The sequence below is a fragment of the Helicoverpa zea genome, chromosome 25 (genome assembly GCF_022581195.2).
Source record: "Helicoverpa zea isolate HzStark_Cry1AcR chromosome 25, ilHelZeax1.1, whole genome shotgun sequence".
In the NCBI taxonomy this organism is placed as follows: domain Eukaryota; kingdom Metazoa; phylum Arthropoda; class Insecta; order Lepidoptera; family Noctuidae; genus Helicoverpa; species Helicoverpa zea.
In genome coordinates, this window is record NC_061476.1 from 1452257 (window position 1) to 1468189 (window position 15933).

At 36.5% G+C, this 15933-nt stretch overlaps 1 protein-coding gene across 4 annotated transcripts in view; it reads right to left on the minus strand.

Annotated features, from left to right (window-relative positions):
• The window catches only part of LOC124642743 (muscle calcium channel subunit alpha-1-like), a 79075-nt gene that overhangs the window by 22002 nt on the left and 41140 nt on the right, over nucleotides 1-15933 (minus strand). For all 4 annotated transcript variants that reach the window (XR_006985810.1, XM_047181361.1, XM_047181360.1 and 1 more), the window contains exons 2-22: nucleotides 9904-10118; nucleotides 9401-9506; nucleotides 8865-9004; nucleotides 8377-8483; nucleotides 7921-8076; nucleotides 7340-7536; nucleotides 6855-6958; nucleotides 5963-6135; nucleotides 5583-5689; nucleotides 5215-5330; nucleotides 4831-4933; nucleotides 4330-4481; nucleotides 3769-3979; nucleotides 3402-3522; nucleotides 3044-3129; nucleotides 2629-2729; nucleotides 1975-2087; nucleotides 1558-1702; nucleotides 1095-1230; nucleotides 618-781; nucleotides 18-108 (exon numbers count right to left, since the gene is read on the minus strand). Coding sequence is in view for 3 of the 4 variants with exons in the window: in XM_047181361.1 (XP_047037317.1) it covers nucleotides 18-108; nucleotides 618-781; nucleotides 1095-1230; nucleotides 1558-1702; nucleotides 1975-2087; nucleotides 2629-2729; nucleotides 3044-3129; nucleotides 3402-3522; nucleotides 3769-3979; nucleotides 4330-4481; nucleotides 4831-4933; nucleotides 5215-5330; nucleotides 5583-5689; nucleotides 5963-6135; nucleotides 6855-6958; nucleotides 7340-7536; nucleotides 7921-8076; nucleotides 8377-8483; nucleotides 8865-9004; nucleotides 9401-9506; nucleotides 9904-10118 (2844 nt within the window). In the remaining variant the exon portion in view is untranslated. The remainder of the gene's footprint in view (nucleotides 1-17; nucleotides 109-617; nucleotides 782-1094; nucleotides 1231-1557; nucleotides 1703-1974; nucleotides 2088-2628; nucleotides 2730-3043; nucleotides 3130-3401; nucleotides 3523-3768; nucleotides 3980-4329; nucleotides 4482-4830; nucleotides 4934-5214; nucleotides 5331-5582; nucleotides 5690-5962; nucleotides 6136-6854; nucleotides 6959-7339; nucleotides 7537-7920; nucleotides 8077-8376; nucleotides 8484-8864; nucleotides 9005-9400; nucleotides 9507-9903; nucleotides 10119-15933) is intronic.

Here is a 15933-nt window from a genome sequence, read left to right on the forward strand (position 1 = left end):
AAAATGTTGACACTAACCTTCAATCCTTTAGCTCTGTTGATTGCTCTCAAAGGTCTCAAAACTCGAAACACTCTCAAAATCTTAATGAAGTTCACAGTGTTTTTGGACCTGGACGAAAGGAAACACATTTTTAATATTTAACCAATGTTAAAAATTGCAGCAAACCGTCTTTATAACTCCTCCTCTTAAGAGTGATCTTCTCTCTTGTCTCACTTATATGTACACTAGCTTTTGCCCGCGACTTCTTTCGCGTGGAATAGTAACTTCCGGTAGATTTTTGGTTTGACCAATAGGTGGCGCTATATGTCCGGAATAAATTTTATTTTTATATTTTTTTGTAATAAAAACTATCCTATGTCCTTTCTCAAGTTTCAAACTATATCTGTACCAAATTTCACACAAATCGATTCAGTAGTTTAGGCGTGAAGAAAAGACAGACAGACAGACAGACAGACAGACAGACAGAAAGACAGACAGACAGAGTTACTTTCTCATTTATATTATTAGTTAGGATTGATATTCGATATAGCCATTAGTAAGACCCATACTTTCACTGTAGATATTTAAAACCCAACCATTTCCTAGTGGAAACATAAAAATCTATAATAACCACTCACCCATCCAAAGAAATCAAAGACACAATGACGACGAGTAAATCCAGCAGATTGAATGCAGATCTGCAGAACGCATCCTTGTGTAAGATGAAGCCGTAGGTTATGACCTTCAGTATCAGCTCCAAGGTAAACACAGCGGTGAAGAAGTAATCTATTTTACGAAGAATCTGGAAAAAGTAAAAAGGAAAGAGAATCAGCTTGATCTTCACAAAATGAGCTTTGTTTTTGTAAAGTCAGTGATTTTCGGAGTACTATGTATGTCGAAAATTCTCACTTTGAGTTTAGCGTGATGAAAATATATGAAAAAATCATAATGTTGAGGATCATAGCTGTTATATGAGGTCTAGAAGTACCTATTGTTATTCTTGTAAATCAGTATTTTGCTATTAAACGAAGATGATAGAATTCATGGTTTTATTAACCTTGTTGTAAGATAAAATCTCGTTTATAAAGGTCTACTTCATTACAATAAAAACATACCTCAGTCTGAGTCTCACTATCTTTCGATCCCACAGGATCCTCCATAGCCAACATGAGAGACGACGCAAGAATACACAGCAGAATCAAATTCTTGAACCACGAGTTTTTCTGGATTTTGTAGCACGTCACTCGGAACCTAGGAGAGAAACAAAAAAAGTTGAAGAGCAGCAGTAAAAGTTAAAGACGAGATTCCATTGGTAGCATATGGCACCATGGCACACAAATGGATTTGGTTACATAGAAATTAGTTGTCTTAGAGTTTATTATATCGTCATACTCCTGCTATCGTCATTCATTCATTAGGTACCAAGAGTTTTTAGAGGTTTTGCCGGGAGAAAAATTCACGCACAATGGCCTATGAAGGTATATCTCCATACGAAAAGTCTTAATCGGGATCAGTGTCTGCGAGGATGCGAAATAAATAACTCCTTATTTGCATTAAAATATAGTTCAAACGACAAACCAGTTAGTATTAGAGAAGATGAAGAAACTGCTGGCTTCGGGAATCGGTTTATCCTCATTCTTCATTTCCACGTCAGACAGCCTCCTGGGTCGAGCTGAAGTCGCGGCTAGCTGACGCTTTGGTGAATCATCTTTTTTTATATCTCCTGGTGAAAAAAGGCACACATGAAGATAATAACATCTATTAGGAAGCTGAAATTATTCTAACAGGTAAACCAAGACAGGTTTATGATATCCTTTTGTTATCAATTTTTTGATGTGAGAGGAATAAATACAGACCCGCTTTTGGGTTATATTTTGGAAAATAGAGCAGAAAGCGGCAAGATTTCACGGACGAACATTAATTTACCATTCATTGTACACCCTACTTACTAGATTAAGTTATAGATTTAAATTGAATACTACTATTAATACTTGCCATTTTGTTTCTTCTCAATTCCGACTAAAGTATCGTTGGCTTCGTCTCTCGTTTCTTGTTCCTGCTCCTCCACATCTTCTTCTGAACCAGTCTCTTCATACTCGTGGTCTGACCTGGAGACATTTACATCAAAAATCAGGTCTATATCATCATGATATTTTCCGGGTGCTGAATTCAATAATCATGATAAAACAACAGCCTTTGATAAGCTTTACGATAGATTTAAAAACAATACATTAAAAGTGTTAAGAATAAACAAGTGGAACGTTTCGTCTTACCTGGGTACCCTTTTATATTTCTTGTAAGGCCGGCTGTTAGTAAACAGTTTAGAAGAGTAAAATTAGCAGATACACAAACCAGAATGAAATGAAGAGCTTATAGCTTATAGTTTTAGATAAGATATTTTCAGGAAAAATTAGGAAGATAGAGATTAATAGAATGAAGATGCTGGATAACTAATTGTTCTAGTGCAATTGGAGACATATTTGCACCTAGCAGCAGCATTCCAGAAGATTTTACATAAGAAAAATACATTGTGTTAGAAATGTTTGGTGATGAAAATGTGCTTTATGTAGAAGTGCTTGTTTAAGTAGATTTACTTCCAAGCCAACAGACAATCGTTTAGAGACAGTGTTTCTGATTGTTACTACTTACCCTTCACTAGAATATCCTTCTTCTTCGTTGACGTATTCATCATCAGTCTCGCCTCTCTCTTCATCCAGTTGTGGATTACCTGCTTCTGGATTTTCAGCTTCCTGTCAATAAATAAATACAACTTGAGAAATTATAATAATGATAATATCTATTTAGTTAATTCCTCAACAAGGGCTATTTTGATTTAGGTTTGACGTTTTCTTGTAACGTTCAAATTCAGTTGTGTATATAGTTACAAGTTCATGATTCTCCATCAATGCTGCAATCGATGTTGCTATTTACGTCGGTTATACACATGATCAGTACCTATCCAATCGAAATAGTTTCATTTCTCTTATTATGTACTGTATCTTACAGGCACTGAAAAAACTTGTTTATTTCTTTAAGCAGAACTTATAAGTAAAGTTAATCTTACATCTTTCTCCTTTTGTATTTCATCCATCTCCTCAGCATCTCCCAGATTGTCGACAGCGATAGCCAAGAACACGTTCAGCAAGATATCTGTATTCATTCTCTAAGGAAATTATTATTTTCTACAAACACGTATTAATTACCCATATCTCTGGAATACTTTTTACCATCATCATCATCATCATCATCATCTCAGCCATAGGACGTCCACTTCTTACCATAGCTGGATAATTTATAGCCTATTTAAGCCAAGGACTATATGTACAGAAATGTAATGCTGAAGGAATTTTAGAAACCGGTCCATTTGTTTTTACATACAAGCAGTACATAAGAAAATATTGAGACCTTTTTGAAAAGGATACAGTTACCGCAGATGAAGATGACGATGAAGTAAATAGAGGCCAGCATCCCAGCCGTGCCGACACCACCGTACGCGTTGATACCGTGGTACATTACAGCATTCCAATCTTCACCAGTTAATATCTAAAAGAATAATATAATACACGTAAAATAATTATTTCAAAAGAATAAATTAAAGAATAATAATCAGCCAAAGACAATCTCAGAGTAGCAAAGTTATTTGATGGCAACTATATGGTACATTATAGAGACTTTAGTTTATCAGTTGGTCACAATAGTTAACAAAGTTATAAATAGGACACTAATGAGCATACAACGGTAGAATAATTTATTACTGTGCAATTAAAGTAGGTAAGGATATTATATTACCTGAAACATAGTCAGCACTGCTTGCCAAAAAGAGTCAAAATTGTGTCTCTCTTTCTCCTCTTCAGGCTCGTAATCAAATCTCCCTCCGAAGACCTGCATGCCCAGCAGCGCGAAGATCATGATGAACAAGAAGAGAAGTAGAAGTAAAGAGAAGATGGACTGGATTGAGTTCAGAAGAGAAGCTACCAAGTTTGAGAGGGAACGCCAATACCTGAAAATAAATAGTATATTGATGTAAAAAAATTATGCAAATGCAATAGAGTTTTACTTATCTGGCTACCTATGTACAGACTTATTATACCTGAAAACTGCCCCCCACCAGCGGTTACCTATCCCAAAAGAACACCACAAAAGTTGCCTAAAGGCCTTTCTTAATAACTTTCCCTTGAACGCTCCACTACTGGACTCTTTACTGAACTTTTAGATAGCCCATTTGTCGAAGAAGGCTAGGTTACTTTTTAACTAGGTAAGTGGAGAAGTTTAACTTAACGCAGGTAAAACCGCTGATGAAAACTAATAATTGACATCCAAGAATGGATCTGAAAAAGCGATTAAACTTACTTGGTAACCTTAAACACCCTGAGCAGTCGAACACACCGCAACACAGATATACCAAGCTGAGGAATGGTGTCCGTGATGGTCAGCGCCAGCTCCACGATGGAACAGAACATCACGAAGCAGTCGAAACGGTTGAACAGGGAGACGAAGTAACCCTGGAAGATGAAAGAAAAAAAAATTGATGACCATCTCTGACATAAAGGCTTCCTCTGTATTTTGAAGACACATTTCCATAGGTCATTTGGGCATCTTTCAAGCAATCAGAAGCCTGAAAGTGTGACAACCAGTCTTATCAATGATTATCAGGCAGCCCAGATAACTGACCGGACAGAACGGACCAAGGAGGTCAGTCAGTCACTTCACGTAAAATTCTGGAACTGGGCCCTAGCCTTCTAGTCAAAGACCTGACAGTTGACCCTAACGTAGTTGTTAAAAGACAGATTTTGGACTACAAAAGTATAAATTAGGCTAATAGTACCTATGTCAGGAAAAAGAGTAACTTACTTGTAAACCCAGTGCGTACATCTTCACCAACATCTCCATAGTAAACAGCACGACGAAGAAATAATTAGCGTAGTTCTGGAAGTGGTCTAACCAGTGTGGTTGGCTGAAATAAAAAAACGCTTTATTAAGTAAAATCTTTCTCTTCTCCGCGGTTCCGACTGAATCTTTAGGGAACTACTTCGTTTAGTTTATTCGGATAAAAGTAGTCTGTCTTTTCTCAAGAGCTAGGTTATTAGATTGTTCAAATAAATGGTTTCAGGAGATAAAATACTGATGATTAAAATAGGAGCCTCCCCCTCACTTAATTGCGAAAAGGCTAAGCAGTTGGTTTTTGATAGACTTTCATAAAGCTAGGTATAACCAATTAAACCAAGGTATACTTACTCATGATGTTCAGTAGCTAACACCAACGTGTTCAAGAATACGAGTACAATGATAGCCCAGTAGAACGTCTGAGATTTTACCGCCTTCCTGCATTGTCTTCGTAAGCGCCGATTCACCTAAAAGTGTATTGTTTTTTTTATTATTTTACCATATCTATCACTTAGGCAACTCGTTTTCGACTAGGTGTCTAAGTTTGTATTACTCTATGAAGTATAGCTTCTAGTCAAGGTTTCACCCACTTTCTGAGGAACTGCTTGCAAAGCTCGGATAAAAAATGCATCTCAATCGGTACAGCCGGTTTAGACTTACTTTCTAATTTGTAACATTAGTAAGGATTATAAGTAAAATATTTAAGGATTGTGCTGTACCTTATCGAACCTCCTACAGTAAATCTTGCAGGTAGACCCGTGTCCTTGTTCAGTACTTGTATTTATATTGCTTTGAGATCCTTCGTTGCTTTTTCTGTCTTTTTTACCTAAAACACAAAAACTATATTAGCTTCCTACTACCAGTTTATTAATACATTCACATTTATAATATTAGTAAGAATTTTGTCAGAAACAATTTTGGATCTTCATATTTTATGTGCTTTTGTGTTTTCTATTCTTTTTATTTTATTAATGTCCGTTAAGATCTCGTGCCTGTTATAATATTTTGTTGATGTTTCATTTTACCTTTAATCAAACAGATTATTTACGTATACTTCGCTACTTACACATTTTATTCAAAACCTCTAATTAATCATTACCTTGTGAGTCCGTATCATCCTCTTTCTGTCCCTGATCATTCTCCAGGTCCAACTCTTCAGCTACTGTGATCCAATTCAGGTATCCTTTCAAATCTTCTTCAAACTGTTGCCTCTCACGGGATTTTTGAAAATCACCTCGATTCTTCGCTTTTTCTCTTTCTTTGGAGAATTCTCTGTGAAGATAAAATAATAATGTGAGTCTTTATTTAAAAAAATATATAGCCCCCTTTTTTGAACTCGGTTAAAAATTTAAGACAAAAAAAAACAGTTGAAGTGAGAACCTCTTCCTTTTTTGGAGTCGGGGAAAATAAATATTGTCAGTTTTCACATGCCATCGTTTTTTGTAAGTGATCATGCTAACATTCTTGTAGAGGCAGGCAAAAAGTCTTACAGTGCACTAAATATAAATGTAATACCTACCTACAGTAAAGAAACACTATACAATTTTCTATAATTTACAATACTTACTCATCCTTACACAACTGCAGTGGACAGGGAGTGCGACAACAAGATGAATTATATCAAAAGCAAGATACATCTGTTCTTTGAAATTAGTTTACGTCACCACAACATTAGATAATTCTTAGGAATTTAAAGTGATTTTGTCATTTACTAGTTTCTAATTCAGCACACGGCATTTGTCACTCTGAGTTTTATTTATATTCGTACTTAAATAATCCGAGAAAATCATCACTATGCATCTTTTTGCTAGTGAAAGATGTCCTCGGCTTTCGGATTCATAAATCGGCCCAACAAAAAACCTATATCCAAGTTTTCCCATGAAAGCCCTACTAACAGATAGACATGGTCACTATCTCTTTAATAATATTAACCTCTATATCTAGGGATATTAACCAATATCCCTAGATATTGGTTAAGATTTAACACTTACCCAGACAACACACCGAGAATGAGATTCATGACGAAGAAGTTACCAAAGATGACGAGCGTCACGAAGTAGATCCACGGCCATGTGTTGCCTTTCACATTGGCTATCTGAAACATATAGTTTAGTGTATGTTAGTGTTTATTCAAATACAGTCTAAAGGTACAAATGAGTTTCGATTTAAAACTGATGGTATGTTGCAAGTAAAACCAACATTGTTTCAAAAAAGACTGTGACAATAATTGTGCATTTGGGAACAAGGGATAACTAAAAATTCTTAACGCGAGTGGCATAGGAAGAAATCCTCGGGTTCAAGAAGTTAGGAAAAACAGCAAAAAGTAAATAAAATAATAGAGGCATTAACTTATAACCAGCGGGGAGCTTTTAGCTTTAGAGAAACAATATTAAACCAGTGATTAACAAAAAAAAAAAAAATACACGAATATGAACAAGATGATCCAAAAACAAATAAACACAGCATCAATACTCACAGCATACATAATATCAGTCCACCCTTCAAGAGTGATACACTGGAAGACGGTCAGCATAGCATAGCCGATGTTATCGAAGTTGGTGATACCGTAGTTGATTCCGGGCCAGTCGCCGCGGCAGACGTAGTTCTCAGGACACTTGTAGCCGAAGTCACCAGGCTCACTGTTGCAAGGACTTGGGTCGTCTATGAGCTCATCTGGAAATGTGGTTATGTTTTGGTTATTGTGATGGAATAAATGATAGAATAGTCGAAAAGTTGCATGAATACAATATTGATATTAGTGACGGTAGAAAATATTTTTTACCATCAATCAATAGTTAAGAACCTGCAACTGCCAGATCTTCCATTTTTTTTATAATGGCCCCTACATTAAATTTCTGCATATACATATATGTACTTATTTGAATTTTTATTCATGCCATTTAGGCAATTTACCCATTTTTTAACCGGTCTGCCTGCTCCCTCCACATACTTAACTTACTAATTGTAGCATTTCATCCCTTCTCATCACATGTGCTCATTTGCTTACGCCACTGAGGAAAGGGTTGATACAAACTTAACCAATGAAATATACAATACCTTTAGTCCCATTCTTGAAGCACGTTTCATGTAAGATGCCAGAGAACAGCTCCAAGCCGATGATGGCGTAGATGATGATCACGAACAGGACTAAGAAAGCGATGTGGAACAACGGCACCATTGCTTTCAATATGGAATTTAACACAATTTGGAGACCTGGAATATAAAAGATAACCAATTAATATTCCTCCTTCGAAGATATTAGTGTGTATGAGTTATATATTTTTTAATTAGATTTGCGATGTGCTCATTTTTGGCTTTAAATATTATAAATTTATTTAATGCAGTACCCACGGCACAAAACTCTTGAAGCTCTAGTGACAAAATACTCCGAATTCAAAAATCTTCTATGTAAACTGTTCTGCGTTTGGGATTTGAGCAGTATTCGTAAATTTCTCATCAACGATATGTAAGCAGTACTCAGGAAATGTGTATAAGTATGGGTCTCAAACTTACTTGGCACACCAGAGACCAGTCGAAGAGGCCTCAACACTCGGAAAGCTCTTAAAGCTTTCACGTCAAATGAGTCTTTTGAAATGTATTGCAGGATCATACTCGCTATACTGAAACAAACATAATCAAAACATGTTAATCATTTATACTTCATTTTAAGTTCACCGTGCATCGTGAATGAGGTAGTGAGGCGCGTAATTTCAGCCCACTCAAATGAGCTACATATAGGTATTCATCCTCTACTTCTGATATAAGTTCTTTAATAAGACATTTTTGAAGATTATTGACATTGATCGCCTATCAGTAGGTTTCATTATAAATAACAATAGTATTGCATCAATCTGACATGTTCGAGTTCAATTTGTGTGATAAAATCGCGATGGTTCTTGGAACGATCCTACGAGTCATATTCACTTTCAATATCTTCTATCTCCATCCATCATCTGCCATATACCGCATCATCACCTCCTAATGGAAAGCTACAAACTCACCCAATAGTAACGATGGTGAAATCCAAACTATTCCAGGTGTTCCTGAGATACGCTCCCGGGTGGAACAGAAAGCCGTAGGCGATGATCTTCATCACGCACTCCCCGGTGAATATCACCATGAATATCCATTCTACTTTTTCCTGGAAACAGTGGTAGTATAATAAATATTAAGTGTGTTGTACTCAAATTATACACTAGCAGAATAATATGACCCTGATACGTCTTTCTGATTTTCATTTTCTCTAAATGTTAGTTTCTGAAGTATCTCGGAAACTACTGAATGGGTTTCAAATCAAATCAAAATCAAATCAAATGTATGACACGTATGGGAATGCACCATATGCATATTTAGGTATACCCCGTACATCAAATATAATAAGTATATCAATAAGCAAATAACTTCCTGGATTTTCATCATTCAAAGCATTCAACCACATTGAGTAGTGTTGGAAATGTGATGATTCGACAAAAATGTGCATGGGGTTTCTTACTTTGTGTTAGAGATTTAAATAACATAATAATTAAATCATACTCACCAATATTTGATTAGTATTATTAGTATCACTGGACGGATACGGTGTGAAAACTGCTAAAGCTATACAATTTGCAAAAATCGTCGTCAATATCATGTATTCAAATGGTCTGAAAGAAGTTTGTTAAGGAAACCTTTGAAAAAAACAATGCGTAATCATCAGCCTTTTTATTATGCACTGCAGGTTGCAGGCCTCTTCTCACACAGAAAAGAAATGAGCTTTCATCAGCATTGCTTGCTCAAGGCGAATTGGTGATTTCAGACTTCGAATTCCAGGCTTAAAGTCCACTTTTATTTTGCCAATATTGTCCAAGATACCTTAAAAAAGTACGTAAACATAACATTCAAAAGTTACATTAGTATTCGCCTGACCTGGAATCGAAACCTGCACACTCATACTTGAAAGGCTGATACTTTAACCATAAGGCTACCACAACTAAAGGTTTACTTACTTAAAAGTATCATAAAATAGAAAATTTTAAAATACATGACTTTTAAAAAGGATACTTCCACTCAACAATATCATAGCACAACTTCCTCAGAGGGTTCTTAAGTCCTAAGCAGAACAAGCTCCGTTTAGGCTTCTCAGGCTGTGGCTTGCCCCGCGGCCTCGCCTGCTTGCGGGGAGCCGGGGTTGGGGCTGCTATACTGGGGTCTACCACGCTGTCCGCCCCGGGGGTCGTAGCCCCAGTCGTTTGGGGCTGTTCCGTTGACATTTTTACCTGGAAAGACGAAAATGGTTGGTTAGTTTTAGAGTAAAACAATAAAAAAAAAAAAAATTTTATCTAAAACGCGTCAAAAATTCATCCCCATCGCTGTCAACTGGGAGCGTACCCAAGAGGCTGGCAGCATTACCTCGTTGGATGGTCATGCTGATCCTTTTTTCGAGGTAATAGCCAGCCTTTTGGTCACGAGAAGCGTCAACCAGCCGCCTAGACAGATCTTTAAATAGGACACTGAATAGATTGAAATAAGACCAGTTTAACAGTGCATAGATTCGGTTTCCTTATGTGTATGTAGTATGTTTACCTTAAGAGCGATTATTGGAGGTCCACCGATCGTTCTAAAACAGTGTTTTTATTGGACCCTAAGGAATAATTTTTTTAACCGATCCCAAAAAAAATTAAGTAAAAAGAACAATTTCATTTTCTCCCGACATACATAATTTGAATTGATCATCAGTGACCATCGTAAAATTTAAATACTCGGTAATCAGAAGGATCATATCCGTCCCCTCTAAAGATTTTTCGAATTAATGCACAATTTACGACATTATACGTCGTAAATGAAATGTAAGCCAGTTCATAAAATTGAGATATTTCGCCTATATTATTGACTTTCCGAGTGGGCGGCCGATGATGTTTGTTCGATCTATTGAAATAACAGAATATTGAAAAATAGCTTCGACAGATGGCCGAATTGAAATAGTATATATGTTACCGTAAGATTACAAACATCGTTAGATTACAATCTATCTCGAGAGATTGTAAACTGTCGAATTATTGTGAACCGTAACATCTGATTGCAATTTAACGCATTATTTTTCGCTATATTATAATCTATCGATGAGAAATTGTCAAATTGTCAACTGTCCGAAAGCTCTCTCTGATTGGTCAGTCTTTTTGTAAGATCGACCAATCGCGACCAGCCGTTCTGTTCCCATGGAATTCCCGTAGAGTTAGGAATGAAATAGAGGTGTCAGTTAAATAAAATAAATGCTCTTCAAAAATTCTTCAAGTATTAAATTTATATAAAAATAACTCTTATAAAAATACGGTTAGGTATTTTGTCTTCAAATACAAACTAATATTTAAAAATAAAATAAAAGGGGTGCTAATTAAACAGGCTTCTTTTTAATATCATTATTCGCCCCCAAAAATGTATGTTGCCTTCTAAATTACTAAGTCAGCCACAATTAATAAAGCGTCGAGCATCTAAATAATACTATCTTAGCCACGAGTTATCTTCCACTCTAAATACAACTCAGCATGATGGTTATTTTTTTGCATCTAAATTTGTAGCATGCATTCTAACAGTAAACTTCTTAAATACTATTAAATGACATCATAAACATATTTATTTACCTTCTAATTTTTTAACTCGTACCTACTGAGTTTTTTGTTTAAAATATAACACATCCCATATTAATTGACCCAGCATGGAAGTAAGCATGCAACATGCAGCAAGCATAACTTCTGTCACGGCTCCGGCGCTGCGGGGCTCCGGCGGTCCCATGCGAGCTTATCGTCGCAGATGGTTTTCACGCTCACCACCGCAGCTTCGGCTTGCTGGCCGGCGGAGCCGGCCAGCCTCAGCCGCGGCGGCGAGCGCTGAAACTACCTGCGCCTCAGCTCGCAGGCCGCCTCGCCCCTCCGCGCCTACGCGGTTTTGAATTGCACTCTAGGGGTAGGGCAGACAAGACTACGTGGAGTCGGTTTTGCAGCGATTCGTTTTCGTCACTAACTTCAATTTTTAATACAATTTTTAATTGTGTGTAATTTGAGTCTTAAAAATTAAGTACAATTTTTGATTTTATAAAAAATTAAACCGTCACTTATTTTTGCACGTCAAAGAGCTGTGACACCGGGAGTTGCAAAGAACATTGTCTTTTTTGACGTTCTACCAATCAGCGCGCAAGATGCATTCCGTTCTACGCCAGTTGACAATTTGACCGCTCTACATCGCTCTCGATCTTACAAAAAGACTGACCAATCAGGGAGAGCTTTCGGACAGTTGACAATTTGACAATTTCTCATCGATAGATTACCTATAATAAAGCGTTAAATTGCAATCAGGTGTTACGGTTTACAATAATTCGACAGTTTACAATCTCTCGAGATAGATTGTAATCTAACGATGTTTGTAATCTTACGGTGACATATACATAACTGAGGAAAATAGCTATGTTTTTATATACGTCACCGGAAAATAACAAGATCCGTAAGATTATAAGCCTAGGAAAATAATAAACTGTCGTAAGATTCTAAACTAGAGATAAATTCTATATTTTTTTGTAATTTTTCGGTTTTTATTATTGTTCATAATATGTGTCATTTCATGACAAAAGGTACCTTATGGACTTTGGCGCTTAAGTCATTTGGAGATACAAATTCTACAATCTTGCTTAGACTAAAAAAACATAATGTCGTAAGTGCCAACACCCATAAGGTACCTTTTACCGCGAACTGACACATATACAGATGTTATCTCATGAAAGCAGGTGAGGAATACTAGATGGGATACTAGAGTGTGTAGGTACACACTGAACTTAATAAAGTACATCAATATGAACATGAGATTTATCTATAGTTTCGTAGTAAGAAAAATAATTCTTCTTACGTAAGAGGTTACGTAAAATTCAGTTTGTAGCCGGACCAAACGAAAAAAACAGACTCAAACTATATCTTCATTTAAAACCAATAAAAAAACAGATTATAAAACAAGAATATCTAGGTCTTACTCTACAACACATACTAGCAACGTACCGCGGAAGACGTTGCATCCAAAATTAGACTCCTTTATAGCACTTTTGACCCCGAATCGTGAATGCGCTACATGAAAACATAAAGACAGACAAGGTCTAGAGCAAATATAACGCATTCGTCCAGGGGTGTGTTTGTTTACCATTTCTCAAACTAACTAACAAATATCATGACTGCAAGTTTGTTTGTTTGTGACGAAAACGAAAAAGGGTCTGCCTTTGACCAGTGGTTTCACTAGCGCCTCGGGTCACCCTATTTCTTCTTCCCTGTAATAGCACATAGGAAGTGGTGAAATGTGGGCATTTTTGAGGGATGGAAATTCTGGCGTACGAAAAGTGCCTTTGAATAAATTTTCGATTATCATTTCACCTTTAGGGTATCACCTCCCGCTGTGCGAAATTCCATCTCAATCAGTCCAGCCCTTTTAGAATAACTCCAAGTCGTGATTGCGTAATTTATTATTACAAAAGACTTAATGATTGGACGAAAGATTTAACGATAGATGTGACAAAGTACATACAAAATATCACAGAACAATTCATTCTCTATAATAACTAGGAGCGGATTAAAAAGAAATATAGCAGCTGAAGTACTATTGAAAGTCTAGTATCTAAAGCAGACAGAAATATAGTCGAAAATACACTCACTATGACGTCAAACAGTCATATTTCATTCCGTAGTCTTGCCAGACAGACGCATTGAATAACTGAGTATATTGTCGTTTTATCATCTGAGATAAATTTCATATTTGTCTTGTCATAGGGCAAAGGTTTTATATACTAGCTGGTTCAAACGGATTCGCCTGTGTCCCTTCCTAAGAATAGATAAATAAAATCACGTATATGTATAATGTCGGGACATCTTTTTCACACACGGTCGTTTAGCCCCGTGCAAAGTTATTAATTAACTTGTGTTAAGGGTGCTAACACAACTGATAAACTACATATATGCATATTTATAAATACATATTATAACACCCAGACCACGTATATCTGTTATAGCCACTATCAGTCACTTTCCAGGAAAAAAATACTGTTATTTTGTATCAGGAAATAATAAGTGTAGCCACAAAATTATTTATTGGACACATGATTAAACTTCTAATTTTATAACTAAGCAACGGGGAAATGACATAGCTTCTAATAAACTAATTCGTCTTTTTTACAACGCCATCTACTAGAAAGCTTCAATAAAAGATCATCAATTATTGTAACTTGTCCTTCTTATTTATATTGTCCCCCGACACGTCAAAATTTAGTTTAGTCTGACATGCTTTAGTTGGTACTTACGTAGTGTTAAAAGTTATTTTTTGCTTTTTATAGGGTTTAGCGTTTTTAACCTTTTGTCATACTAATTGCGTACTTTTTTTGGGTCGGGGGTTTTTTTAAATTTATAATTTAATTTTATTTCATGCTTTTTGAAGGAGCTCCTTAATTTTTTCTTCTTTCAGTTAATTTCTTTTATTTTAAGATGGGGTCGCTCTATGCGATCTCGGACAAAGGATGCTGTTTAACAATCCTCATAACATACTGGCTCTGGGAGAATTGCACAGATTGAGGAAACATAAACCTTTGGTCATTCTAGATTTTCAGCGAAGATATAAATCGGTTTATCCGTTTCATTCCGGCATTCCAGGGTTTCATCCGCCACATCCCATTTCCAGTATCAGGTTCTCGTCAATTGAAGAGAACTAGTCAAGACAAATTCAACGAGCCCAAACTCGATGGGTTTACTAAAAGGCAGTTCAGGGTTACGTCTCCTACCTTCGTGCCCTAACAGCAGACCAGCTCGGTGGTTCCAGAAGACATTAGTGTTTCAAATTTCAGATCCCACACATGCTTGCAAGTAAACTGAGCGTGTAACATTCTTCTCACACCTAACAAACGAGCTGATGACCTTGAAGACCTGAACCGATTTCCACCAAACATAGCTAAGAACACTCCCGAATGACACTCCTTTTAAACAAAAAAAACCGCATTACAATCGGATCATCCGTTTGGGAGCTACGATGCCACATACACACACACACACACACACACAGACACGTCAAACTTATAACACCCCGTCGTTTTTGCGTCGGGGGTTAAAAACATGGGACTCATTAATATCACTGAATGAAATACGAGTGGACAAATCCATGATAATTAATAAGTCTATAAAAGGTATTGAAAGAATCGTAAAAAATATCGTAAAACGATTCCTTGTTTGGCAAGAGATAAAGTCAGTAACTATACAGATCAAATAATTAATATATTTACGAGTATTGGTATGTATACGTGGTGTATACTTTGGAAGTAAGTAGAAAATAACTAAAAAATATTTTGAATATTGAGTACGATTTTATCACGTTGTACCTACGTTATACCTACGGTGACATTTGAACATGTTTGGCAAACGTTATGGGTAGTCAGATACCAGTAAGTCTGACAACCAGTATAACCTAAGGGTATTGGGTTAAGAAGGTCAGATAGGCAGTTGCTCCTTGTAAAACACTGGTACTCAGTTGCATCTGTTAGACTTAGGGCTGCCATCCGTCCGGGTTTCCCCGGATTTGTCCTCGTTTGGAGGCCGTCCGGGGGCCGTCCGGGCGGGGTTTCAAGAAGTGTCCGGGGAAAGCCCGGACACTTTTCATGTAAGGAAGCCCCTCATTGAATTTAAGTATATGTTAATAGTAAATGGATTACAAATTAGGTAATATTTTGTTTAAAAGAAATCGTACTCGTTCGGGGAAAAAATGCGATTTACGCCAAATGTCCGGGTTTTTTTAATGTTTGTCCGGGTTTGGCAATATTCGAGATGGCAGCCCTAGTTAGACTGGAAGTCGACCAAACGTACCTAATTGGAATAAAGGCTAGGCATATGATGATAAGTTTTACTGTACACGAAGAAGTAACAAACACACATACAGAAACACTTTCGCCTTTATAGACTAGTAGAATTTAAGATCTGATACCATGTCTCACGCTATACCACTTTGGATAAACGTTTTGTCCTCAATATTTACTAAAACATTTTATTGGACTATGATAGTCCAAACAATAACCAGAACAATAGT